This window comes from Mesoplodon densirostris, chromosome 2 (genome assembly GCF_025265405.1).
Source record: "Mesoplodon densirostris isolate mMesDen1 chromosome 2, mMesDen1 primary haplotype, whole genome shotgun sequence".
NCBI lineage: Eukaryota > Metazoa > Chordata > Mammalia > Artiodactyla > Ziphiidae > Mesoplodon > Mesoplodon densirostris.
Window position 1 is genome coordinate 192371178 of NC_082662.1, and position 26869 is coordinate 192398046.

The 26869-nt window shown below is 58.4% G+C and overlaps 2 protein-coding genes across 2 annotated transcripts; both read left to right on the plus strand.

Annotated features, from left to right (window-relative positions):
* The first annotated feature begins 1971 nt into the window (after nucleotides 1-1971).
* Nucleotides 1972-19690, plus strand: RNPEP (arginyl aminopeptidase). The gene is made up of 11 exons (XM_060091506.1): nucleotides 1972-2444; nucleotides 8074-8214; nucleotides 8501-8649; nucleotides 12526-12642; nucleotides 13140-13375; nucleotides 15217-15330; nucleotides 15995-16107; nucleotides 16206-16314; nucleotides 17090-17314; nucleotides 18084-18226; nucleotides 19171-19690. Exons 1-11 carry the CDS (start codon nucleotides 2004-2006, stop codon nucleotides 19327-19329), a joined length of 1947 nt encoding a protein of 648 aa, XP_059947489.1. The 5' UTR covers nucleotides 1972-2003; the 3' UTR covers nucleotides 19330-19690.
* Nucleotides 19691-22646: 2956 nt separating this feature from the next.
* Nucleotides 22647-26260, plus strand: ELF3 (E74 like ETS transcription factor 3). Its single transcript, XM_060088696.1, has 8 exons — nucleotides 22647-22809; nucleotides 23096-23317; nucleotides 23464-23559; nucleotides 23668-23787; nucleotides 23911-24000; nucleotides 24156-24272; nucleotides 25385-25580; nucleotides 26146-26260. Exons 1-8 carry the CDS (start codon nucleotides 22647-22649, stop codon nucleotides 26258-26260), a joined length of 1119 nt encoding a protein of 372 aa, XP_059944679.1.
* The last annotated feature ends 609 nt before the right edge of the window (nucleotides 26261-26869 follow it).

Here is a 26869-nt window from a genome sequence, read left to right on the forward strand (position 1 = left end):
GTGAGGGAAGGAGAAGAGGAAGGAAGGAAGGAGAATGGATGGGATGAGATTGCTCTTATCCCCAGGGAGAAGTTACCGCTGAAAGGAGAAACAGCATAGTTTCACAGATGTTTGACTCTACAACCAAGGATAAAAGGCCCTCAGGACTTCCTTGGTGGTGCAGTGGTTAAGAATCAGCTTGCCAATGCAGGGGACACAGGTTCGAGCCCTGGTCCGGGAAGATCCCACATGCCGTGGAGCAACTAAGCCCTGTGTGCCACAACTACTGAAGCCCGTGCCTAGAGCCCGTGCTTCGCACCAAGAGAAGCCACCGCAATGAGAAGCCCGTGTACCACAGTGAAGAGTAGTCCCTGCTTGCCGCAACTAGAGAAAGCCCACGCGCAGCAGTGAAGAACCCACACAGCCAAAAATAAATAAATAAATAAATTTATGGGGAAAAAAAAAAAAAGGATAAAAGGCCCTCTCCTCCAGCAACTTACCTGGAAACATTGCTTCCCCTAGCCTCCTGTTCTTCCCAGGTCACAGCACAGCACATGGAGTTGTCGTGACCTTTTTCCTTGTCTTTAGGTTAAGTTGTTAGCTCGCCCGTGAGCACCACCAGGACAGGGACGGTGCCAGGCTTGCTTCAATTGTATCCTCAGCACCCAGCCCAGTGGATGGTGTATGCAGATGCTCAACCAAACCCGCATTGCATAAGGGAATGAATAATTTGAGGGTAGATATATTGAATGACTAATAAGTACCAAGTACTGTGCTCAATGCCACAGAAAAGTGGTTTTCCAAAGTTTTTGGATTTCACTAGGCAGTAAGTTAAAAAAAAAAAAAAAGAAAACTAACATTGACCTTATATGGAATTTAAAAATATCTACTATAAGCATTTCATGAGATAAAATGTATTTTAACAGTGTAAAACTAGGAAGAACATACTAGGATACTATTTCCTTTTATGAAAAACTCCCTACATTGTCTCTTAAAATTTCATTTCCTAGCTGATCCATAAAAATCTCACCGTCGAGTGGCTCCTAGTCACAGAAGGGCTACTGCAACCGCTGGTACAGGAGAGAAACACAGCAGGAAGTGTGTGTACCTGGCTCAAAGAGCTGTCCCATTCAGGAGGAGGGGACAAGCGGCACAGCAGACGCCCAGCCTTAAAGGTGCTGTGCTTGTCCCTATCCCTTGGCGGAAGGACAAAGGACTCGCGCGCCCGGAGTCCCGGGAGGACCCCCATCGGCGTGGAATCCCGTGCTGTTTTCGATTGAGCTCTCACAGCTAGCTCGAGAGATGCTATAATTCCTCCTGTTTTACAGGTGCACAAGAAGACTTGGAAAGAGTCCCCTTTCTTGGGAGAGGTTTGCCCAGGATGACACGGCCCTAATAACTGGGCGAGCGTCGAGCTTGCGACCTCTAACCCGGACCCTTGCAATCGGGCTCAGTGCGGCCTGCCTGGAGGAGTAGGACACGGGAAACCTCAGTAGAGAAGGGACTGGGGAACATCCCAGTGGGATGAATTCGGGCCAAGGTGGATCAAATTGTACCCCCTCCCCCCGCACGCCTGTCGGAAGTCCTGAGACGCCGGTGCAGAGCTGGGAGTTGGGGAAAGTCAAGAAGAGAGGCGTGGCCCGGCCGCGTTCCGGGGCGGGTTCTGCACGGTGGGGCGGGGCCGGCGGCAGGGTCCGGGTGCGGCTGTACCGGGGCCTTGGCAATCGGCGGGGCGCGGTCAGCGCTGCGGGGCGTGGTCTGAGCTTTGTGGCTTGGTCATGCCGGTTCCGGGCGTGGTCTGTGGAGCGGGGCCTGCACTAGTGCACGGGGGCCATGGCGAACGGCGGGGCGTAGTCTGAGCTTTGGGGCGTGGCCATGCTGAGTGCCGGGGCGAGCCCAGCGCTGCCTGTCGGGGCCCACTCGGGTGCGCTGCAGAAGCGCCGGGGACTACGACAAGCGGCGGGGCGGGGCCTGCGCGGTGGGGCGGGGCCTGCGGCGGCCCGGTCCAGCGGCGGCTAGGGGCCATGGCGGGCAGCGGGCATGGGGCCGGCGGGCGGGTGCTGCACTCAGCGCAGGCCGAGGACGTGGCATCGGCCTCCAACTTCCGCGCCTTCGAGCTGCTGCACCTGCACTTGGACCTGCGGGCCGAGTTCGGGCCTCCGGGGCCGGGCCCGGGCAGCCGCGGGCTGAGCGGCTCGGCGGTGCTGGACTTGCGCTGCCTGGAGCCCGGCGGCGCCGCGGAGCTGCGGCTGGACTCGCACCCGTGCGTGGAGGTGACGGCGGCGGCTCTGCGGCGGGAGCGGCCGGACGCGGGGCAGCCGGAGCCGGAGCCGGAGCCGGTGCCGGTGTGCACGCGGCCCTTCTCGCACTACGGCCAGGCCCTGTGCGTGCGCTTCCCGCAGCCCTGCATCGCCGGCGAGCGCCTGCGGGTGCAGCTCACCTACCGCGTCGGCGAGGGACCCGGGGTGAGTGCCTCAGCTCCGCGCCGGCCCCTCCTCCCGCCCCTCATCGTGCAGATGCACCCCCCTCATCCCCTCCCACCTCCCCTCCCATACCTCCGCCCCCTCCTCATCCAGATGACACCCCCATCCCCTCCCACCCCCCCTCCCATCCCTTCGCTCCCGCCCATCTTCATGCAGATGCTCCCCCCCACCTTCCCTCCCACGGCACCGCTGTCTCTAGTCTACATCTGCCCGAGGAGGTCACCTCCTCCAGGCTGGACAGCAGACGGTTCACGAACAGAACTCAGGGTTGTCGCTGCGCTCGGCCTAGGCTAGGCCCTGGTGATGAGCTGCTCCGCTCTCCTCCAGGGCGGCCTGACAGTGCCGGCTGCTTACCCGCTGCCGACTCAGTCCTTTGTTCCAGGTGCCCTCCTAACGCCTCGGGGCAGTTAGTACTGTTTCCTCCTGCGAAGTCCTGGATTTGATGAACAAAAAACTCTGAGTAGGGCTTCCCTGGTGGCGCAGTGGTTGAGAGTCCGCCTGCCGATGCAGGGGACACGGGTTCGTGCCCCGGTCCGGGAGGATCCCCCATGCCGCGGAGCGGCTGGGCCCGTGAGCCATGGCCGCTGAGCCTGCGCGTCCGGAGCCTGTGCTCCGCAACGGGAGAGGTCACAGCAGTGAGAGGCCCGCGTACCCGCCCCCCCCCAAAAAAGAAATCTGAGTAAAAGTGAGAACCAGAATTAGGGTGTACCAGGCTTTGGAATAACTTGGCTTTCTCACTGTTGGTTGACTCAAATCTTAACTGGGGGGCAGGGGGCGGCAAATGTTGGCTATCAGAAAGGGGAAGGTCATGTGTCCACATCTGTGAATGTCCGGGCGTGGCTGCCAGTCCTTTCTTGGATGGGGTGTGCTACAAGTCTCAGCTGGCTGCCTGCCTACCAGGGAAGCTTGCTTATTTGGTTGCGCTTCCCCTTTTGCTGTTGCAACTCGCTCCAAGGGCAGTTCTGTTTCCATCTTTCACCATTCGGGCAGTAAATGAACCTTATGATAGAACTTGTTTAAAAAGTTAAAGTCCAAAGCAATGTAGACTGACCTCTAAGGTCAGAGGAGAAACCCAGGGACCTCTAGGGATAACATGCCATCTGGAAATGTGTTTGGTTGCTCTAGTATATTTTGGTTCCTGGTTTGGGGCAGAAATTAAATAGGATGAGTGGAAAAATTAGGCCCTCCTGGGTGAGCCTAACAAAAGTGGCACCCCAAATTAAATATCAGAACTAGATAGCTTTCATTTAAGACGTGGTGGCAGAGATACACGCTTGACGAAGAACTATTCTTTGCCCTGTGAAGGTCTCCACTGGTGGCACTGTGCCTGTTCCTTCCTCTCATTGCCACTGTCCCAGGGAGGGCTCTCACCTTGGACACCGTGGGTCGCAGCATCTCCCTGACTTGGACTCTATAGTGTGTGTCCTGCCAGCCTCCTTCATTTTCTTCTCTTCGTGTCAATAAAACAAAGCCGAGAACCAAAGAAAACTCAAGCGAAGATGACGAGAAGGAATTGTGGTTGAGGGGATGATAGTGTTTGTTGAGCTAAGCCTGACAATAGTTACATGAGTTGTCTTTATATAAGTCCTAATACTGTGCCTGGTGCCTCTTCCTGCCAACTCATTACAGTTGTTTTCATTAATAGAATTTATTTTTTAAAAAGCTGTGTGGAGGACTCCCCTGGTGGTCCAGTGGCTAAGACTCCATGCTGCCAATGCAGGCGGCCTGGGTTCGATCCCTGGTCAGGGAGCTAGATCCCACCTGCATGTCGCAACCAAAGATCCCACAAGCCACAATGAAGATCCTGCATGCTGCAACTAAGACCTGGTGCAGCCTAAATAGATAGATAGATAGATGTCTAGATTACCAGGAAAACTGAGCAGGTAGTACAGAGTATCCATAAGCCGCTTCCACACACACACTGTTTACCCTTTACTAGTGTTTTACAAGTCGGATACATTGGTTACAGTTAATGAGACAGTATCGATACTTTATTATAAACTGGGGTCCACAGTTCTTCCAGATTTCCTTAGTTTTTTTAAAAAATAATAACATATTTATTGAGCAACTTTCATGTACAAGGTATTATTAGTGGTTTTTTAATTTTTATTTTATATTGGAGGATAGTTGATTTACAATGTTGTGTAAGTTTCAGGTGTACAGCAACCTTAGCTGTTTTTTTTTTTTTAATCCCCTCCCTCTTGCGTCTCCCTCTCACCCTCCCTATCCCACCCCTCCAGGTGCTCACAAAGCACCGAGCTGATCTCCCTGTGCTCTGCAGCTGCTTCCCACTATCTATCTACCTTATGTTTGGTACTGTATATATGTCCATGCCACTCTCTCGCTTTGTCACAGCTTACCCTTCCCCCTCCCCATATCCTCAAGTCCATTCTCAAGTAGGTCTGTGTCTTTATTCCTGTCTTACCCCTACGTTCTTCATGACATTTTTTTCTTAAATTCCATATATATGTGTCAGCATACAGTATTTGTCTTTCTCTTTCTGACTGACTTCACTCTGTATGACAGACTCTAGGTCCATCCAACTCATTACAAATAGCTCAATTTCGTTTCTTTTTATGGCCGAGTAATATTCCATTGTATATACGTGCCACATCTTCTTTATCCATTCATCCGATGATGGACACTTAGGTTGTTTCCATCTCTGGGCTATTGTAAATAGGGCTGCTATGAACATTTTGGTACATGACTCTTTTTGAGTTATGGTTTTCTCAGGGTATATCCCCAGTAGTTGGATTGCTGGGTCATATGGTAGTTCTATTTGTAGTTTTTTAAGGAATCTCCATACTGTTCTCCATAGAGGCTGTACCAATTCACATTCCCACCAGCAGTGCAAGAGTGTTCCCTTTTCTCCACATCCTCTCCAGCATTTATTGTTTCTAGATTTTTTGATGATGGCCATTCTGACTGGTGTGAGATGATATCTCATTGTAGTTTTCATTTGCATTTCTCTAATGATTAAAGATGTTGAGCATTCTTTCATGTGTTTGTTGGCAGTCTGTATATCTTCTGTGGAGAAATGTCTATTTAGGTCTTCTGCCCATTTTTGGATTGGGTTGTTTTTTTTTTGGTATTGAGCTGCATGAGCTGCTTATAAATTTTGGAGATTAATCCTTTGTCAGTTGCTTCATTTGCAAATATTTTCTCCCATTCTGAGGGTTGTCTTTTGGTCTTATTTATGGTTTCGTTTGCTGTGCAGAAGCTTTTAAGTTTCATTAGGTCCCATTTGTTGATTTCTGTTTTTATTTCCATTTCTCTAGGAGGTGAGTCAAAAAGGATCTTGCTGTGATTTATGTCATAGAGTGTTCTGCCTATGTTTTCCTCTAAGAGTTTGATAGTGTCTGGCCTTACATTTAAGTCTTTAATCCATTTTGAGCTTATTTTTGTGTATGGTGTTAGGGAGTGATCTAATCTCATACTTTCACATGTCCCTGTCCAGTTTTCCCAGCACCACTTATTGAAGAGACTGTCCTTTCTCCACTGTACATTCCTGCCTCCTTTATCAAAGATAAGGTGACCATATGTGCATGGGTTTAGCTCTGGGCTTTCTATCCCGTTCCATTGATCTATCTTTCTGTTTTTGTGCCAGTACCATACTGTCTTGATTACTCTAGCTTTGTAGTATAGTCTGAAGTCAGGGAGCCTGATTCCTCCAGCTCCATTTTTTGTTCTCAAGATTGCTTTGGCTATTCGGGGTCTTTTGTGTTTCCATACAAATTGTGAAATTTTTTAAAAATTTATTTCATTTTATTTTTTTGGCCGCACGGCATGCCATGCGTCCCCAACCAGCATAGGTCCCCAACCAGGGATGGAACCCTCACCCCCTGCAGTGGACACACGGAGTTATAACAACTGGACCGCCAGGGAAGTCCACAACCTTAGTTTTTAATGTGTCTTTTTCTGCTCCAGGGTCCCATCCAGAAATCCACTGTGTGTTCCGCTGTCATGTCTTCTTTGGCTCCTGTTGGCTGTGACAGTTTCTCAGACGTTCCTGTTGTGGTGACCTTGATAGTTTGGAGGAGTGTGATACCCTCTATTGGAATTTGTCTGTTGTTTTTCTCATGATTAGACTGGGGTTACGGGGGTTTGTTTGTTTTTCATAGACTATTTTTTAGAACAGTTTCGGTTTTGCAGCAAAACTGAGCAGAAGTTCACAGAGATAAGGTGTCATTTCTGTAACGTCGTATTGAGGGCAACAGTACTGACAGGATTTATGGCTGCTGTGCAAACGTACCTCCAGTCACCGGGCTGAGGCGGAGCTTGCTGGGTTTCTGCACCAGGACGTTCCCCTCTCTCCCCTGCTTCCGTCTGTGCTGGACTCTGGAACGACACACACACACACAGACACACACACACACAGACACACACACACACACACACACACACACACACACACATTCTCAAGCAAAGAAAACCCCAGCATCCCATTGTGTCTCCCTTGTGCCTCTTAAAAATTGGTCTCAGGACTTCCCTGGTGGTCCGGTAGTTACGAATCTGCCTTCCAGTGCAGGGGATGTGGGTTCCATCCCTGGTCGGGGAACTGAGATCCCACATGCCGCAGAGCAACTAAGCCCATGGGCCACAACTAGAGGGAAGCCCGCGTGCCGCAACTAAGACCCCACGCAGCCAAATTAATAAATAATTAATTTTAAAAAAGAACAAGAGACACCTCAGGGAATGTTCTCGTCCTTGAGTCTCGTTCCCGGGGGGAAGATATTGGTCTCAAGTGCCTCTGTGCTCAAAGCCCTTCATCACAGCTGCCGGCTGGGTGCCCACCTCCGCCGGAAGCTGCACTCCCCCGCGCCGTCCTCACGCTGCTGCCCACCTCCTGGAGGGACTCTCCTCCCTTCCTTCCTGCCGTCTAAATCCTGCCCACTTTGGAAGGTCCAGCCAGGGAGTTTTGCTTCCCCTATGAAACCCTCCTGAAGTCACCTGACCCTGTTCTAACCTCTCCGTGGTGTGGGTGCTGACACACCCTCCTCACCCCCCGCGGTGGCATCTGTGTTACAGGGGAACTCCTCTTCGCTGTGGGCAGGATTTGGGTTTGTAAAAGTCGTTCAAATGTGCTCTTGATTAAGGGCTGACAGAAGACAAGTTAAGAATCATAGCCAATGCCTATAATGTAAAACACGTTTATTCTGAAAGGGTAGCTTGGAGGGATGGAGAGCACACATCAATCAGACTCCTTGCTATTAGCTTCTGCTTTTCTGTCTTTTATCACAAGTTCAAGAACAGCTTCTCCAGTATTTGTTTTTCGGTGAGAAGTTACTACGGCGGGGGGGGGGGGGGGGGACAGAGGAGGGAGGCAGGACCAGGGGGCCGGAGGCCACCTCAGGAACGCTTGAGATGGCCCATGGGACACACTGAGGGGCGGCCCTTTGGTGGTGTCCACCCTGGGAAGTGGACGTCAGACCTTGGCCTGGACTCCAGGGGGATTAAATACACTGGGGGAGAGAGCATCGCAGTCTGAGCTGGACTGGCGGGCGGAGGATCGTGAGGATTACCTTAAGCCTCCCCTCCGGCCAGCTCCGCCCTGGCCGTGCGCTGCGCTTGTGCAGGATGTCAGTTCCGAAAGGTTCTTGCCTCCCCTTAGGTTTGCTGGTTGGCTCCGGAGCAGACGGCAGGAAAGAGGAAGCCCTTCGTCTACACGCAGGGTCAGGCTGTCCTGAACCGCGCCTTCTTCCCCTGCTTCGACACTCCTGCGGTGAAATGCACATACTCCGCTCTTATTGAGGTGAGCAGGCTGAGGGCAAATGTACCTGCCCTTGGCATTGAAAAGTTCATTTCTATCAGGTCATCCATTGGGGGGTACCTCTGAAAAACTCCTCCACCTGCAGAAATTTTATCTGTGCTAAATCCCATCAGTTTGGCACAAGTTTAGTTTTTTGAAGCCTCTGTGCTTCTCAAGGTGGACCCCAGGCCACTGTCATCACCATGCAGGTTGCTGGTCATGCCGCCCTCTAGCTGATCCAGAGCAGACTCTGTCCAGGTGAACTCTCCTAAGCTTTCTCTCTCGTCAGGTCCCCGATGGCTTCACAGCTGTGATGAGTGCTAACACCCGGGAGAAGAGAGGTCCACATAAGTTCTTCTTCCAGATGTATCAGCCCATCCCGTCCTATCTGATAGCTTTGGCTGTCGGAGATCTGGTTTCGGCTGAAGTCGGACCCAGGTAGGAGACCAAGACCCCGCAGGCAACATGGCACCGACTTCTGAGCAGGGAGGCCTCTGACCAGCGAGCTGACCTCCTGGGGTGGCTCTTGGGGTCACGTTGGAGCCTCCCAAGCCCGGGACCTTTCTGCGGCACAGGGTGCGGCCTGAATGGCCAGAGGATGTGCCCTTTCCTCCCCCTCCCTCCTGTCTTCCTCCCGTGTCTGCGCTGAGACCATCAGTCCTGCAGTGGCTGTGGTCCTGGGCCACCTTCAGAGGGAGACGGGAGCTCCAGCAGCAGTTTTAGAAGATGATCTTTATTAGCATCTTTAAGGTCTAAATTACCTTCTTGCTACCATATTTGCTTTTTTTATCTTTGTAGCAAATCTCCCCATTTTCTCTGGCGCTTAAGTCCTGGAAATGTGTGGCCTTGATCTCTCTGTCTCCCTCCGAGAGGCCCGGGGAAGCTGCTTGTCTGTCTGCTCCAGACACACAGGCCTGGACCTGTGTTGGCAGAGGGGCCTCCGTGAAGTGAGATGTGTTTAGTGGAGATAAATAAGGATTTTGTAAGGTTTCCTGAAAGAGAAATTTGACCAGGAGCCCAGGTTTTTCCTGGCTGTCATCTCACCCACCAGCGGAGCATAGTCCTGAAGTGAGAGGGTCGGTTTGGATGTGAAACCGTGGCTCTTCCTGGCCCCGCTGCTGTCCATCTCTCTGCCAGGCCCTCAGCCCCTGGAGGTGCTGGATTGGCTACACGCCTCGGGCTTCGCAACTGGGCTCAGCAGTGGCGCCAGGGCTGTGAGATCAGAGGGAGAGATGGGTGGGGGCCCCGTTGGCGTCTGCTTCCGGCCACATGCTCAGGACAGCACCAGCCCTGAGAGACGAGGGGTCGCTTCCTGGTGGACAGGGCAGTAGGTGACCTCCGAGCATGGAAAGTAGACAAGGGGAGGAGCATCTTTTAGGGTGTTTACTCTTGCTGAGGTTGTGTTAGTAAGAGTAGGAGCTACTAAGGGAAATGAGAGAACAGTCTGTTCTAAACACACTGGATTGCGGGGGTTTTTTGAACCCGCTGTACTGAAGTGACGACACGGTACGTTAATGCAGGTGACGGAACCCGTTTTACTGGTGCTGATGACTTACTCCTGTCCCCCGTCACGTGGACAGTCCTTGCCTCCTGGGTCCCGTCGGAGGGTCTTGAGGGAGTCTGTCTAGTAGGAGGCTCTTCCATCTAGTCCCCGTTACCGCAGGGGGAAGGCCCGGGCAGGAGAGACTGGTGGACGTCCCCAGGGGCCCCTTTACGTATGGTCCCTTCTAACCCTTACAAGCAATGCTGAGGGACGTATCGCTGTCTCCAGTTTGCAGTTGAGAAACTGTGGCTTTGGTAAAGAGCCTTGTGCAGTCACGTGGTTGGTAGAACTGGAATCCAGGTGCAAAGGTTTCTGTTGCAGATCCCGTGCTTCTTATCCCTAGAATCCTGGTGATGAGATCCAGCTTGACTGAGAGCATCCTGATTTCTTTGACAGAAATCTGTGTGCTGGCGGAAATGTCGCGGGCGTCCGCGGCCTAGCCCGTTGTCGCTGAGGACAGGGCCGGAGGTCTTTGTTAGTTGTGGTGCCCCGGCTGGTGATGGAGCAGTTCAGAGTCGTGCCTGGGGACTTGGACTCTGTGCTGGGGTCTTATTCTCAGCCCGGTGCCCTTTTTCTCCACGTGGGTTTCTCCTGGGTTGAGGGTGGCCTGAGGGCTTCTCTACCTCCTCTGCCTTCTCCCCCCACCCCCCGACCCCCATTCCCACTCACGGCCGCACCCCGCATCCCAGGCCTGGACTCGGGCATCGCTGTGAATGGGGCGGGATCAGAAACTTCCCACAGCGCGGCCGCCTTCACTCTCTGCCCCTCCTGCGGACCTTCACCCTCTGGGACCCTCACTCCTACCATGTCCCGCTGTGCCTGCGCCTCGCCCTGAAGGGCTGCGCTCGCTCCCGGGCCGCCAGCCTCTCCTGGTGGGACTTCTCTCCCGCCCGGGTGGTGACCGGTCATCTCTCGCCCACACCCAGGCCCTCTGGCGTGTCCTGCTGCTGCCCGTCCGGCCTAGGCTCCTGCCATCCCCTTTCTCCACTCAGCGTCTCTCTCTTTTGAGAGATGGAGAAGATAATGAAGCTGTGCGTGGTACCCGTTCACATTTCTGGTTTCTTGGTGAGAAGCTGGAACGAGAGAAAAGGTGACGCCGGCGTCTGAGAGGTTGCCATGCGCTCAGCCGTCCTTCACTCACCTTTGCACCTCGCGCCCCCTAAACCGTCTCCCCAGTTCTCCCTTCAGACGCCGGCCCCTCCCTCCAAGCACAGGGTCTCGGCCCTGCTTTGTGGAGACGTTTGGTCTGTCGGGTGCGATTGTGCCCTGCACGTCCAGGGTCCCTCTGTCTGCTCTCATCCCCCCATTCGTCCGTCTGGACCCCGACGACAGGTCCTTTCTTTGTTAAAGCCAATCTTCATCTGACCCGTTGACTCACCCCCACCCCCACCCTCTGGGCTTTGCTTCATCAGTTAGTCCTGTCTTCAGACCTGCGGCCTCCACCCCCAGCTGGCCAACTGGCTCTTTCTTCTCCACGCCTGGAGTCCAGTCCCCTAAACTCGCTGAAGCTCCTGGGGTAAGAGGCCGTTGCTCAGCGTGGAAGGTGCAGGGACTCGAGGACATGCCCTTGGCCTCCGCTTCCCGATCCCGGGCCCTCCTGGCCGGTCCTCACTGGGCTTCTTGTGGGTCTGGCTGCCCTGGGCGCAGGTGCCGCAGGTTCGGTCCTCGCCCCCGGCTGTGCCTGGGAAAGCTCACGCCCCCTCGTACTGAGCATGTTTCCTGTGTCCACAGCTCCCTAGACACAGCCTGACGGTGTGACCGCAGGGGCAGCTGTGTCACGTGGCATCTGAAGCCCTTTGTGCCCCGAGCTTGGGGCCTCTCCCACCCCCAACCTACCCCCATCAGACCTTGGACTCTGGTCACCCCAGACCCTGGTGGTTCCTCGCCTGCGTGTGCAGCTTCCTTCCCGCTACGAGGCTCCTGCTTTTGCTGCTGGGACCCCCGACGCGGGTCGCCCCACTCCCCCTCCTGCTAGAACAGTCCCCGAAGTTCTGCCGAAAGGAAGCTCTCTTTGTCCTGGCCTCGCACCCACCCACTTGGCCGTCTGTCCCTCGACTGAGGATGTCCGTGTAGGGAACGCTCCATGGAGCATCGAGGGGCCTTGACACAGGCTTCGGCTGCAGGGCCCCTGAACTTGGGGTCAGCTCGTCCTTGAATCCCGAGAATGGTCTCGGTCCTTCCCATCCCCTTTCAGCCTTGGCTTTCCTTCGGACTGGATCTTCTTGATTTCTTTTCCCCCCTTACCTCTGTTTCCTCATCTTTTTACTGTGAAAATTTCATAATTGAAAATTCCTGCAGGAAATTGAAGGAATGATGCATTGAACACCTGTCTGCCCATCCATGCTGCTGTACTAGGTTTGCTTTCGTGTGGATTTGCGGGGGGGGGGGGGGGGGTTGCTAGACCATTTAAAAGTAAGTAGATCAGCCTGCCCGTCCGAAGAGTGAAGACAGTTACCACTTTTCTGTTAATGTGAATTGGTTTATCTCTAAAGTTTCTTTCAATTCCAAAGATTCGATTCTGAGAATCCTTTCTAATCTCTCCGGAGGTACACCAGCATTTCCTACCTGAGCCACTGTATGAAGGGCCTTCACACCCATCTCGTCTCCTTACCACGTACCTTGCAGATGGGGACTGAGGCTCGGCCGGGGGAGAGCCTGTCACCTGCAGGAGCCCCCCCCAGCCCTCACCCCAGTTGGTGCAGGTGCTTTCGGGACGGGCCCCGCCGTGGCCCCTGAGCACAGTGCTCCCTTCTCTGCGCCCTTGTCTCCAGGAGCTGCGTGTGGGCCGAGCCTTGCCTCATCGCAGCTGCCAAGGAGGAGTATGACGGGGTCATAGAAGAGTTCTTGGCAACGGGAGAGAAGCTTTTCGGACCCTACGTTTGGGGAAGGTGTGGTATCCTGTGGACTCTCATGTCTCTGTTGTTACAGTGAGCCGGCCCTCCCCCCTCCCCGCCCTGATCCAGGGGGGGTGGGGGAGCAGGGAGCAGATAAGCCAGGCCTCATCCGCTGTGGCCGAGGAGGGGCCTGGGAGGGCAGGCACTGCGGTGACAGAGGCGTGCCCGTGCCCACAGTTGCCGGGCTGGAGATGGGGATGTGCTGTCGGGGACGCGGCTGACTTGCCTTTCCTGTTGCTGGGAGCAGCTCCGTACCCACTTTTTCTTTGTCATCTTCAGACTTGAGGTCCCCTAGATAAGAGGCTCCGTTAGGTCTGTGTGGGCCTCTGGGGAGCTGGGTGTGATGGAGCCAAGCGCGTGCCCACTGGGAGAGGGAGGCCCAGTGGGCCAGGGGTGGGGGCAGGACTGAGGACCGGCTCGCGGTCCTGTGCCGCCACCCCCATCAGCGGCCGGGGTGCAGCTGGGCCCCTCACGACAGCTGCCTCCGGCAGGTACGACGTGCTCTTCATGCCCCCGTCCTTCCCATTTGGAGGGATGGAGAACCCCTGCCTGACCTTCGTCACCCCCTGCCTGCTGGCGGGGGACCGCTCCTTGGCCGACGTCATCATCCACGAGATCGCCCACAGCTGGTTCGGGAACCTGGTCACCAACGCCAACTGGGGGGAGTTCTGGCTGAACGAAGGCTTCACCATGTACGCCCAGAGGAGGATTTCCACCGTCCTGTTCGGTGAGCCGCCCCCGAGGACCTGCCTCCGGTCCTGGGAGTGAAGGGAGGAGGGGGTAGTGCAGGGAGCCCGTGACAGCCAGGGCGGGCAACTCGAGACAAAGTTACGTGTAAGCAGCTGTGCCCACCTCACTGCATGTCACGCATCAGCAGGGGCTGGGGGCAGAGGGAGTCTCGAAACTGACACACGGCGGGATGAAGTAGCGGTGGACGTGCCTCCCGCTGGGGCTGGAGCTGCCCTGTGCGCTGTCCTCCCTAAGCCGGCGTCCCCCGGGGGAGAGTGGCCCGGGCTGGTCGCCCAGGTACCAGTTTGCTTAATGAGCGAGTCGTCAGATCACTGTCATCGTCACCTTGTATTGAACACCTGTTTTGTACCAGATCTGTCACGTGCCACCTTCCCAGCAGCTGCATGGAGATACTGTTATTCCCATTTTACATGTGAGTTCACTGCAACTCAAGAGAGGATAGGAAATGTCCCTCAGCCACTTAGTAGGTGAGGGCAGACCCTCAAATTGAGCCCAGCCGTGCTTTTCAAATACATTCTCGGAATTCCCTGGTGGTCCAGTGGTTAGGACTCCGCGCTTTCACTGCCGAGGCCATGGGTTCGATCCCTGGTCAGGGAACTAAGATCCCGAAAGCCACGTAGCACAGCCAAAAAATAAAATAAAATAAAATAAAGTAAAATACATTATCAACACAACCTCCATGTTGAAAACCCATGGTGTATCAGGTGCTTTTGTTATTTTTATTATTTCTCTGATCAAAATCTATTTTGGCACCTGTGGAAAAGCACACACAAAAATACTTATCTCTAATCTCACTGTTCAGAGATAATCGATGGTTATCCTTTCAAACATTTTTCTGTGTGTGTGTGTGTATGTGTGTGTGTGTGTGTGTGTGTGGATCATGAGACTGTACGTGGTTTTAGAACTGCTTTTTTTAATATAATAAAGTTAAACATTTTCCCAAGTCATTAAATTTTCTTCTACAGCTCTAGAGTGTGGAGGCTTCATAATTTATTCAATCAACCTGCAGTTGTTAGGCTGTTTTCAATTTTCAAACGAAATAATATTCTGACAAACATCTTTACATAGGTTCACGTGCATCTCAGATGATTTCAGTAAACATAAATTTCTAGAAACATAATTTCAGGACCTGAACATTTTAAAGGCTTTTTTGTTTTGTTTTGTTTAACATATATTGTCTCCTGCTTCCCAAGTTTACACTTTCATCCAGAGTATGTAATGCAGTAGTGTACTGGCCGCTAGGACTCCTGCACGCAGCTGTTCGTGTGCACCGTGCGTCTGAGGACACTGAGGCTGGGGAGCTGGGGGGGTCACTGGCCCAGATCAGAGCACCTCACGAGCGGCGGCGGTGGCTGGTACACACCCAGGCCCTCCCCAACACCGTCCCCTCAGTTTTTGTTCTTTTTTTCCCACGGCATGTGGGATCTTAGTTCCCCGACTAGGGATTGAACCCGGGCCCTCCGCAGTGAAAGCGCGGAGTCCTAACCACTGGACCGCCGGGAACTCCCTCCCTCAGTCGTCTTTAGAGCCAGAAGGAGACTCAGATGCTAGACAAATCTTGGGTGACAGTTTCTCCTGTCCGACAGAACAGTCAGATGAGGAGATTCTGTTTTCGTGGGAGATCAAATTTCCGTCTCCACAAATAACAGCACGCTGAAGGGAAAGGTCACTCACTGTCAGCAGGGCAGTGTGGGTGGGGCAGGCTCAGGAGTCAGCTGTCCATAGCCCCCGCTGCCTGCTGTTCCTGGGGAGTGCCACCCCCGGGCTTGGGGCCTCGTGGGCACCGCGGGGGGTGCCAGCCGCTTTCCTGTCGTGCAGGACCCGCCTACACCTGCTTGGAAGCCGCCACCGGGCGGTCTCTGCTTCGGCAGCACATGGACGTCACGGGCGAGGGGCACCCGCTGAACAAGCTGCGCGTGACGATCGAGCCAGGTTGGGGCCGCTCCGCCCACCGCCCAGCCCCCCTCGGGAGGGAGGAGCCCCCGGGCCGCTCCTGAGTGACTTCGAGATGCTCTGTGGGTCTGGGTCCCTGTCATTTACTTGTCCCTTTGCCGCCCCTTGTCCACGGTCAGGTCAGCCCCGCAGCGTTTCTAGAGCGAGGTCACCCTCGCCTCACCGAGGGCGTGACCCAGCACCCGAAAGCTCGTGACTGCTCTGAGGTCATGGGTTTTTGTTTCCTAAGATTTTTCTTCAGTTCCACGTGTGACTAACTTAAACCTTTCTGTGCAGTTGAAGCTCATGTTCCTCGATGCCTCTGACTCTGACCATGAACTTCCTGTAAATGGGCAGTCAGTTCTGTTTACTCCAGAACATGCACAGAACCCACCCCGCCCTGGTCTGGGCAGGCGCAGCGCGTGTGGGTGACCCGTGGGGCTGGGAAGGCGTTGGTGGAAGGACCCCCCGAGCACAGAACCCCGGGCAGGGGGCAGCCGCGATCCCCCTGGGCCTGCTCTCTTTGTCCTCCCATTGGGTCCATCTTCAAGTCCCTCGAGAGAGGCCAGGATGGACCCGGAACATTCGTGGCCTTGCTGTTCCTGGGAAGCTGAATTCCGGTCCCTTCCATGGCTGCTCTTTGAATCCAGAGCTTTCTCTGCAGGTGTCGACCCAGACGATACTTACAACGAGACCCCCTACGAGAAAGGCTTCTGCTTTGTCTCCTACCTAGCCCACCTGGTGGGTGACCAGGACCAGTTTGACGATTTCCTCAAGGTACATCAGCTCTGAGGTGAGGGGAGACAAGCGGGGGCCCTGCTGCCGGGGGCTCTGGGTGACCGACTGTGCCTTCCTCCCTCCCTCCCTCCTCGCAGGCCTACGTGGATGAGTTTAAGTTCCAAAGTGTCCTAGCGGATGACTTTCTGGAATTCTTCTTGGACTATTTCCCTGAGCTGAAGAGGAGGAGGGTGGATTCCATCCCGGGTGAGCAGAGCCGGCCCACCGCTTCTAGGTGGTCGTGGGGGGTGGGGTCTGGTCCACGCCTTGGGGGGCTGAGGTGCGCCCCCTGGGGGCGGCGTTTTGGGCCCGACCCCGGGGCTCCGTCCCACCGGAGGAGCTCGCTCACCCCCTGGCCCCCTTTCCCCACTTCGCTCTTCTGCCCTCTCCGTCCTCTGGTCTCCCCGTCCCTGGACACATGTAGTCAGACCCTTAGCTCTGCCCAGGCTGCCCCCGCCCCGACAGGCTCCCAGGGCAGGAATGGGGCAGCGGCCCTGCCTGGGGAGCGTGTGAGAGGCCTGCTTCCTAAGAGAGGGCGAGCGTGGCCCGTCGCGGGCCAGGCAGCTCGTTAGATGTGTCCCCACTTCCTGCTCCGTGCTGGGCGCCGTCCAGCCACCTGCCTGCCAGCTAGTGAGGGTGGGGCCGGGCAGGACCCCAGGCAGCTGGCTCCGGAGCCCAGGAGCATCAGCACGGCCGTTCTAGTCGTGGGGGCTGGGCCTTGCCTGTGCACGTGGCTCTGACGGCTGATTTGCAGCACAGAACACGCTCACGTGGAAAGGGGCGGCCAGGTCCATGAGACAGTGTCTAGGCATCACGCTGGCTGGGACCCTGTGGAGCGGGTGATCGTGCAGAGCAGTGGTGCCAGCGTTGGGGGAAGAGTTTGGGACGGACGGAGGCTCGAGGTCTCGGGAGCTGCCTGGGCAGGTGGACCGTGATGCTGCTGGGGAATTCTGACGGTATCTTCTCCACTTCTGCCAAACAGGATTTGAATTTGATCGCTGGCTGAACACCCCGGGCTGGCCCCCCTACCTCCCTGACCTCTCCCCCGGGGACTCCCTCATGAGGCCAGCTGAGGAGCTGGCCCAGCTGTGGGCGGCCGGGGAGCTGGACATGAAGGCCATTGAGGCCGTGTCCACCTCTGCCTGGAAGACCTACCAGCTGGTTTATTTCCTGGATAAGATCCTCCAGAAATCTCCTCTCCCTCCCGGTGAGAAAAAGTGGGTTGTTCCTTCAAGGTTGCAGGGAGACAGACTTGAGATGCTCAAGGTTGGGGGGAGACTTGTGATGCTCGTCCCAGGTGGCTGCGGGGCATGGGAGGGAGGGTGGCGGGTGGACAGAAGCCCAGGGCGAGGAGCGCGTCGGCAGAGGGATGCAGGCGCCCGCACGAGTGCCGGGGGGCGGGAAACCGTGAAGCCTGGCGCTCGTGGGGTCCTCAGCTTGTGCGGGTCGTTCTTCCAAGCTCCCCCGGCTATGACGCCATCTAACCCTCGTCGCTGCTCTGTGACCCCAGGGACTGGGGAACGAACCCGAGGCACAAACACATCCCACAGCCAGTAGACGTGGGGCTGGGGTCTGGACCTGCTGGGCCGCAGCTCTTCAGCACACATGCTTTGTTGCTGCTCAGCCAGAAGTAGTATTCGCCAAGGGCTGTTAACTCAGAAAAACAGAGCAAACTGACGTTTAGCAGGCTGGCGGTGGGGTATTTGAGGCAGGCGCGCAGGCTGTAGTCCGGGAAGGAAGGTGGGGCGACCCCAGGAAGTCCGTATTAAGGGAAGGTTGGAGGAAGAGCCGTGGGAATTACAGCAAAGTCAGGACGAGGCGTGACCACCTCGGGCCTGAGGAAGCAGGAAGAGCGGGCGGGCGGCAGCCCCCGTGAAGCTCCTCCCGGTGCCCTCGGAGGGCCTCGGGCACACACGTGGCCACCTCAGCTCATGGTCTGCTGGCGAAGTCACTAACGACCTGTTTCTTTTCTCCAGGGAATGTGAAAAAGCTTGGAGAGACGTACCCGAAGATCTCAAATGCCCAGAACGCGGAGCTGCGGCTGCGATGGGGCCAGATTGTCCTCAAGAACGACCACCAGGAGGATTTCTGGAAAGTGAGCAATTTCCTGCACAGCCAGGTGCGTGACCACCTCCTGACTGTCCCCCTCGCGCACAAGGCAGGCAGGGCCTCTCGGACCGCCCTCTTGGGAGCAGGGCTGAAGGGCCTGGCGGGGTCCTGTGAGCAGGCTGTGGTGCCGCCCTGGGGGAGAAGCCCCGGGCCGGGAGCTCCTGCAGGTCAGCCGGGGAGGCCTGCAGGGAAAGAGCCAGCCAGCACTGACCCGAGGCAGGAACGGTCATGCATCAGCGTGGCTGGTCTCAGGGAGAGGCCGGAGGCCAGGAGAGGTGAGTGAAGGTGAGATTGTAGGCTCCTCCTCCCGGGGGAAGCCGGTGGCCTGGGAGAGTCCAGAGGCCTGCTGGACCCAGGTCACCCGGGAGCGCTGCCCTGCCGCGGAGGGGCCCACGGCTCTCAGGATGAGCCATTCCACAAGATTCCAGACCCGGGCTGTGGACAAGCCATGCGCAGACTCCCTCACCTGTTGGCAGGTATCTGCTGGCAGGTTCTCGAGCCCCTGAAGGCTTCCCAGCCTCTGGGTGTCAGGTGTGGCCGTCTCTTGCTGACGTGAAGGTGCGGGTTTCCTTCTGCTTGGCTGCAGGTGGTCCTTCTGGGGTCCTGGTTTAGGTTTAGGCTCTGCAGCCTTTGCCGTGAGCTGTTGCCTCGGTGCCTGACCACTTAGAGCTCTGAAAGTTTGGAGTCTCCCATGTGCCAACGCCCTACTCGGTTTTGTTGAGTGTAGACATCTCCAGGAGGGTGAATACCGAGACCTAGCCGCGTGGATCTTTGGCCGCCAAGAAGATTCTGGAACACAAGCCCTCGTGTCTGGGAAGCCCCTCATTCCAGCAATGATACCCGTATCCCTTTTGGCCCCTGATCACGAGGCTGTCAGATGGGCCCAGGGCAGGGGCTGGGGGCTGCAGACCACCGAGCAGGCTGACAGGCCTCGAGCACGCGCGTCTCTTGCAGGGGAAGCAGAAGTACACCCTCCCGCTGTACCACGCTATGATGGGGGGCAGTGAGGCCGCCCAGACCCTCGCCAAGGAGACCTTCGCGGCCACAGCCCCCCAGCTGCACAGCAACGTGGTCCGCTACGTCCAGCAGATCGTGGCGCCCCTGGGCAGCTAGAGGCTCCCACCGTGGCCTCTGCGTCTGCAGGCTGCCAATTCCAGTTCTCATCAGCTTCCCAAGTTCCCGTCCCCGTGGGGTAACCTGTTCTCTGGGCTTGGTGTTTGGGACTCTGGGCTTCTGCTCTGACTGGACGGCTCTGGACCCGTCGTGCGACCAGGAACCTCCATGCTCCCTGGGCTGGGTGGGCGGCAGGCTTCGCCCTCCCCGCCTGGGTCTTGGGAAAAGCAGGAAGGATTTTCTTGTCTCTCTCTCTTTTCTTTTTTGCTGATTCTTGAAGAAGTACTGTGCAAAGGGCTGATTTCTGGTGATTCCTTTTTCAGGTTTAATCATTATTTTAATAAATATTTTTAAGTGAAAAGTATCTTGGTGACTGTGAAATCCCTTCTCCCAGGCCCCGCCCTCTGCTCTGAGCAGGTCAGGGGGAGACCCAGAGCAGGACGCCTGCTCCCTGTCCTTAAGGAGCCTGGGCTGGAGGAGGTGGGGCTCCCACAGGAGCAGGTGAAAAACAGCAGGCACTGAGGCGGCCTCTTCGGGAAGGCCCTGCACGTGAGCCGCATCCCTCCGTGCAGCGCCCCGCCCGGCCCTCCCTCTTTACCGCTGCTGCTAATACGTGCGCACTGGAGTGCTGTTCCTGCAGCCCCTCGCCCTCCGTGGGCCTCGCGGGGCCTCGCCCTCCCTGGTCCTGGGTAACGGGCTCCGTGTGGTCTGCAGTAGTCTGTTCAGAACCTGGCACTAAGCTCTGATTTCCACGTGGGGATCTAGGCAGTTAGCGACTTGGGGTGGGGTGTGGGGCGAGGGGAGGGTCGCACAGAAGTATTTCAGGATCTTGAAGTTGTTTTCCTAGATCCAGGGTCTCCCTGGTGGCTGGCTGCCGGGTGGGCGGGCGGCACAGACCTCCCAGCGCGCCCTGCACCGTGGGAGCGAGGACGCGGGCGCTGGCTCCTGGCCGCTCCTGGCCGCCGTCACAGGCAGAGACAACCGGGGGCCGACCAGACGCCTCCCGCACCCTGCTCGGTGTCCAGCCGCTCAGCTCTGCGCCCAGCGGTGTCCTTCCTGGTTCCGTGCAGACCCTGGGGCGCCGAGGAGCCCCGGGGGACCCCTTCCGCAGCCGGAGCCTGAGTGCAGCTTCACAGCCAGGCGTCCTGAGCTGTGTCCCCCGCTGTCCCGCCAGGTGGGCCTGCGACAGCGCCTCTCCTGCCCCCTCCACAGCCCTCTCCCAGCCAGGCGCTCTCGGAGGGCTCTCGGAGGGCTGGCGGAGAGCACGTGAGCCGTCTGGAGCTGGAGCCGGTTCTCCCACATTCCAGGGCGAGGGACAGGGTAGAGGGCGTGCCTCGGGCTGTGGGGGAGGCCCCTGAAGGGCTAGGGAGCTGCTGCCCCAGAGCTCGGCTCCCCACCGTGGCCCGTGGGAGGGACCCTGGACCTTAATGCCCTCTGCTCTGCGGGGCACCCAGCACCCAGCAGTGTCAGAGACCGGAGGAGAGGCAGATTCCTGAGACAAACCTCTTAGTCCTACAGAGGGCTAAAGGAAGGGGGGCTGGGGCGTGGCCTTTCACTTGAGGCCGGGCCTCCCAGGACCTTGGCATTAACCAAGGAGGAGGGGAAAGAGATGCTCAGATGCTGCATCTTTGATGCGTAAAGATCTGAGGGATAAGTAAGTCCAAAGGGCCTTGTCTTCACGGATGGGAAACGGAAGAGGCCCCAGGACCCGTCTGTGCCCCCTCACCAGCCTGTGCCGTCCCTACGCAGGTCTCTGTGGTCTGCGGGACACGGCCCTTGTGGTTAGGGCTGAGTTAGTGGAGGGGACCCGGGTAGGAGGGGTTGCCTTGCCCACAGGGAGGGCGAGGGCCTCTGGAAGGAGCGCCAGTTGGGGGATTTAAACCTCAACCCCACTTAACTAGCTCCGCGTGGCCTGGGCAAGTCTTCAACCCTCAAGCTGCCACCACGCATCCTGACGATTCTCGTAAGGGTTAGACGGAGCCCTGCTAACACGGCCTGGCCCCTGATGAGCGCTGAGCCGGCCCAGGTAGCCGGGCCTCTGACGCTAGAGGGCAGCAGGTAGGTGCCGCTGAGCCGTGTGCGTGGCGATTAGATGGAGGCCAGATAGAGGGGTAAACACGTCCACGTGGGTCCGGCCCCTCCCTCGGCAGCCCCACGCGGTGGGCTCCGCCAGGGGCCAGGTGAGTTCTTCGGGGCAGAGCCAGGTCCTCCAGAGGGGCTGCAGCGACTGATGCTTGGAGGGCGTCCGGCAGGCACAGCTAAGTGGGTGCCAGCGGTGGCCCTGTGCCTGCGGATGCTGCGGACGCTGGGGCCCTGGGCAAGGCTGGCAGGCCGTGAACATTCCAGCCTGAATCCCGGGCGTCGTGGGAAAGATCCCCAAACCTCCGTATCTTCCCTCCCTGCTAGGCCCCCTTGTCCTCAGACCTGCAGACGTTTGGGGGCCAGAAGCCTTCCTGACCCAGTTCTGACCCAGATTCCTCACCCCTCCCCGCTTCAGCCCATCCCTGGCCTGGCCCCCCAGAGGAATTTCCTGAGCCAGAGGGTGGCCGAAAGTGCAGATGCCCACCCAGCGTCCACCTGCCACCCGCCCAGGCCACTGCCCTGTGCCCAACCCCAGAGGGTGCGGGATGACAGACCCTGACAATCATTAAACCAGCCGGGCCTGATTTCCCAGCACCGCCGGCCTGGATCCCGGCCAAGTGGCACAAAATATGCAAATCACCTGGGGCCAGGAGCCCAGTCTAAAGGCCAGGAAATCCCCTCGACCAATGAACCACCAGCTCGGGTTACCGCGGGGACCTATAAAGGCCCGGGTGCAGGCGGAGCTCGGAGCTTCTACTTAGCGCGGTGGGAGCGCCGCCTGCGCGTCAGTGCTACCTGGCGGAGCTTTCCCCCTGGATTTCCTCCGCCTGCTGCCCCTAAGCCTGCCTGCCACACCCTTGGCCGCCAAGGTAGGACCCCTGCCTGTCACATTCCCCCGCCTGGCCCCGCGGGGATTGGGGAGGGGCCGGTGGAGCTTGGTTCTGAGCCTACCCAAGCAGGAGTTGCAGGGCTGGGCGGTGTCCTGAGGGCCCGAGAGCCTGTCCCTGCAAAGGACAGAGTGGCCATATGACTGCCGGTCCCACTCGTGGGCCCAGGAGGGCAGAGGAGGGAGCCCAGCGGGAGGCCTTGTGCCCCCCCACCAGCACACCCTCCGTCCCCCGGGCTCTGAGACCCTGGAGCCCTTCTTGAGGAGAGGGTGTCCTAAGAGATGTTGACCTTCACGCCCTTGGGCCCCTGGCTCTCACCAGCCTTGCCCTCCCTTCCCAGGTAGCCTCATGGCTGCAACCTGTGAGATTAGCAACGTTTTTAGCAACTACTTCAGTACGATGTACAGCTCGGAGGACCCCAATCTGGCCTCTGTTCCCCCTGCCGCCGCCTTCGGGGCTGATGACCTGGTGCTGGCGCTCAGCAGCCCGCAGATGTCCCTGGAGGGCACAGGTGGGTCTCAGGAGGGGCTGGACGTTTGGGGAGAGGGAGACAACCACCTAAGAGCCTGGGACAAGTGGGGGAAAGGGCAGGGGGGAGGGCTGGGGTGAGCTGTAAGAAGCTGGGGTGTTGGGATTTGGGGGCTGCGCCTGCCTGGCGGGGGTGCTGGCCAGGGTGTTGTGAGCACCACCGCCCGCCCTGCTCCTGGCTGCGTGCTCTGAGAGTCCAGGCGGGACCCCCGGAATCCCCAGCTGGCTCCAGAAAGGGGCTGACCCGTTGCCGTGCCGGCACCTTGCAGAGAAGGCCAGCTGGTTGGGGGAGCAGCCCCAGCTCTGGTCCAAGGCCCAGGTCCTGGACTGGATCAGCTACCAAGTGGAGAAGCACAAGTACGACGCCAGCACCATCGACCTCTCGCGCTGTGACATGGACGGGGCCGCGCTCTGCCGCTGCGCCCCTGAGGAGCTGCGCCTGGTCTTTGGGCCCCTGGGGGACCAGCTGTACTCCCAGCTGTGGGACCTCAGTGAGTCCTGGAGGGGAGGCCGCCTCCTGCCCCGCCCCCTCCTCAGTTAGGGAGGCTGGTCTGGGGACTGGCCCAAGGGCACCACCAGGGAGAGAGCCCCAGGGAGGGGAGGGGAGACCCCTGGGCTCTGACCCCCTTCTCATCAGCTTCCAGCTTCCCCGACGAGCTCAGCTGGATCATGGAGCTTCTGGAGAAGGACAGCATGGCACTTCAGCAGCCCCTGGGGGACCAGGGCCCCTTTGGTGAGAGCCCCCTTCTCTCAACCCCTCCCAGCCTGTCCTGTCCCCTCTCTGCCCCACACCCCCAGCTGGGAGAGTCAGGGCCCCCTCTGAACTCTCACATCCCCCCAGACCAGGGAAGCCCCTTTGCCCAGGAGATGCTTGAGGACTGCAGACAGGCCAGCCCCTTCTACCCAGGCAGCTTCGGCACGGGGGCCCCCTCCCCGGGCAGCTCTGATGTCTCCACCGCAGGTGAGCCCTCGGGCATCTGCCCACAGCCTCCCCTCCCCAGATGCCCTGAGCGCTGGCGCCCCGCACTAGAGCCCAGGCTTTCTGGGAGGACCGGAAGGGGCTCACTCTGACCCGCCCCTCCAGGGACTGGCGCTTCTCAGAGCCCCCAGGCCTCAGACTCCGGTGGAAGCGACGTGGACCTGGACGCCCCAGACAGCAAGCTCTTCTCTGGGGGTGAGTGGAGGGAACCTCCTGGTCCCCGTGGGTGTCCCGCTGAGCACTGCCAGGGGCTGGCCCCCTGCCCCACCCCCTCAGGGTTTTCCTGGAGGGGGGTTGTCCCCCAGCAGCCCCCGTCCCTCCCTCTCCTGACCTTCCACCTCTCCCCACAGACGGCTTTCCCGACTATAAGAAGGAGGACCTTAAGCACGGGAAGCGGAAACGGGGCCGGCCCCGAAAGCTGAGTAAAGACTCCCGGGAGTGTCTTGAGGGCAAGAAGAGCAAGCACGGTGAGAGGGGGCCCTGCGTGGTGAGAGGGGGCCCTGCGCGGCTTGGGTCCCTGTACGGTTGGGGGGCCCTGCACGGCTGGGGGCCGTGGTGGGGCCGGTGGGTCCTCTCTCCTGAGCTGGGCCCTCCACATGTTCCTGCGTACGGGGCCAGGGTGCACATGGTCACTGCCGGGTGGCAGGGCCTGGCTGGTCCTTCATGGTGCGTGTGGCCGTGGAGCCAGGGGGGCTGCAGGAAGGATGGGGCTGGGGTCCAGGCTTCCTGCCCACCCCTCGTCCTGCCTGAGGGGCACACTTGCTGGCGGGTGCTGGGCAGGCTCAGGCAGGGACAGTGGCTCAGTCGCTGGACGGCCCATCCACCGAGGGCCGTGCAGGGGTGGCCCTTCCACCCACCAAGTCCCTGCCCCCTGGCCTTGGCCCTTGAGTGGGATCCTGCCACCAGAGCCACCGGCAGGGCCCCCGCAGCTCTTTCTCATCCGCACATGCAACCCCTCCCACACGCAGTGGGCCTGTTTGCTTCTTGGGGTCATTCTTCCCAGGAAGCTGTCCCCTTGTCCCCCAGGCCGGGGCCAGCTCTGTGGTCCTGCACCTGCTGAGCTCTCACCACCTTTTGCTGTATCTGCTTTTTTTTTTTTTTTTTTTTTTGCGGTACGCGGGCCTCTCACTGTTGCGGCCTCTCCCGCTGCGGAGCACAGGCTCCGGACGCGCAGGCTCAGCGGCCGTGGCTCACGGGCCCAGCCGCTCTGCGGCATGTGGGATCTTCCCGGACCGGGGCACGAACCCATGTCCCCTGCATCGGCAGGCGGACTCTCAACCACTGCGCTACCAGGGAAGCCCTGTATCTGCTTTTTTACCGTGACCCCTCGAAACTGTGAGCCCCTCAATGCGGTACCGTGTCTCAACCGCTCTTGCATCCCAGCCAGACATTTGATCAGTATCTGAGCGAGTTAAACCTCTGTGCCGTGTGAGACGTGGTCTTCCTGGAGCTTCCCCGGCTGTCCAGTGGGGGAGGCCAGGAGGGAGGCAGCCGTCAGTAGGCTGTGCGCTGGGATGGGCAGCCGTCGTGGGGGTCAGGGGTACCCTGGGCCACTGACTAATGGAGCCTGGCCTTGTAGCCCCCAGAGGCACCCACCTGTGGGAGTTCATCCGTGACATCCTCATCCACCCGGAGCTCAACGAGGGCCTCATGAAGTGGGAGAACCGGCAAGAGGGCGTCTTCAAGTTCCTGCGCTCGGAGGCTGTGGCCCAGCTCTGGGGCCAGAAGAAGAAGAACAGCAGCATGACCTATGAGAAGCTGAGCAGGGCCATGAGGTGAGCGGGCCTCGCTGCCCGGCGGGGGCGGCCGTTGGCACCGTCAGAACCCTCCCCCTTCCGACGGGTGTGAGTCCCGTGCAGCGAGGAACCGCGCGGTCTGGCCGCCTCGTGGGCTGAGTGGGAGCCTGGCAGGTGGCTGGCCGGCCTGCAGCACACACTGAACTTGGTGTGGCAGCATTTCTTTGTATCGCCTGCAAGGCTCGTCCTGAGAAAGGCACTTGGTGGTAAAAAGGGCAGTAGCCAAGGCCCACACCATCGAAGCCATTAAGCTGCCCGTCTCTGGACCTTGGTTTCCTCGCAGACCATCGCTAAGGTTTCCTCAACCCTAAAATCACGTGGCTTCATGATGGGCCCAGGACAGAGGCGAAAGCCACACGGAAGCCAGGGCGCGGCCCGGTGCTCGGGACAGAGCAGGGCGAAGGAGCAGAGACTCCTCCGTGCAGCAGCTGGCTCAGGCTCAGGCCCAGGCCGGCCGGGCTGCAGCCCAGCGGGGCAGGTCAGCTGAGGATTCCTGGCAGGCGGGCCCCTGCCTGGGCACCTCTGACCACCCTTCTCCCCTCAGGTACTACTACAAACGGGAGATCCTGGAGCGGGTGGACGGCCGGCGGCTTGTCTACAAGTTCGGCAAAAACTCCAGTGGCTGGAAGGAGGAGGAGGTGGCCGGGCATAGGAACTGAGGGTCGGACCGGCCTGCGACCGAAGCTCGGACCTGAGGCTGCACCCCCGGAGGGGACCCCCAGGACGCCTGGGCGTGCGCCCTGCGCCGTGGAGAGAAGCTGAGGCTCTGGCTCCTGTCGGCCGTCGTCCTGGCATACGGGCAGGTGGCCTCTGCTGTCTGTCCTCCTCTTGGAATTACAAGCCTGGTGTTTGAGGCCACTTGTGCGCCGGCTGTAGCTGCGCTCACGGCTCCTTCTGTCTGGGCCGCGTCAGACCCGATCGGACCCCAGTGGCGGACACCTCCCTCCGACAGAGGCCGGAGCGGGCTGAGAAGGCTGGGGGCCCTGGGCCCTGAGAAGGGCCCCCTCTTTCTGGGCTGGCTTCCCCCTCCCCGCTCAGCGCTTGGGCTCCGCGGGCGGGGGTCAGAGCACCCCGTAATTTATGTGCTATAAATACAGACATGTACATAGAGATCTATTTTTTCTAAGACATTCCCCTCCTGCCCCTCCCTCACCAGGTGCTGGTGGCCACATTGACTGTTCTAGGCCCTCTGCTGGACCAGTGAGGAGCAGGGCGATGCCGGGACCCCTGGGACGGGGCTCCTGGCTCCCTCCTCCTGTGAATGGGGG

Excerpts from the sequence above, each read along its gene's own strand:
- ELF3 (XM_060088696.1), top strand. The coding sequence starts at position 22,647 with ATGGCTGCAACCTGTGAGATTAGCAACGTTTTTAGCAACTACTTCAGT. Across the intron at positions 22,810-23,095 it reads GATGTCCCTGGAGGGCACAG|AGAAGGCCAGCTGGTTGGGG; the intron begins GTGGGTCTCAGG and ends GGCACCTTGCAG. Across the intron at positions 24,273-25,384 it reads GGGCAAGAAGAGCAAGCACG|CCCCCAGAGGCACCCACCTG; the intron begins GTGAGAGGGGGC and ends CTGGCCTTGTAG.
- RNPEP (XM_060091506.1), top strand. The coding sequence starts at position 2,004 with ATGGCGGGCAGCGGGCATGGGGCCGGCGGGCGGGTGCTGCACTCAGCG. Across the intron at positions 2,445-8,073 it reads GCGTCGGCGAGGGACCCGGG|GTTTGCTGGTTGGCTCCGGA; the intron begins GTGAGTGCCTCA and ends GCCTCCCCTTAG. Across the intron at positions 16,108-16,205 it reads AGTTTGACGATTTCCTCAAG|GCCTACGTGGATGAGTTTAA; the intron begins GTACATCAGCTC and ends CCCTCCTCGCAG.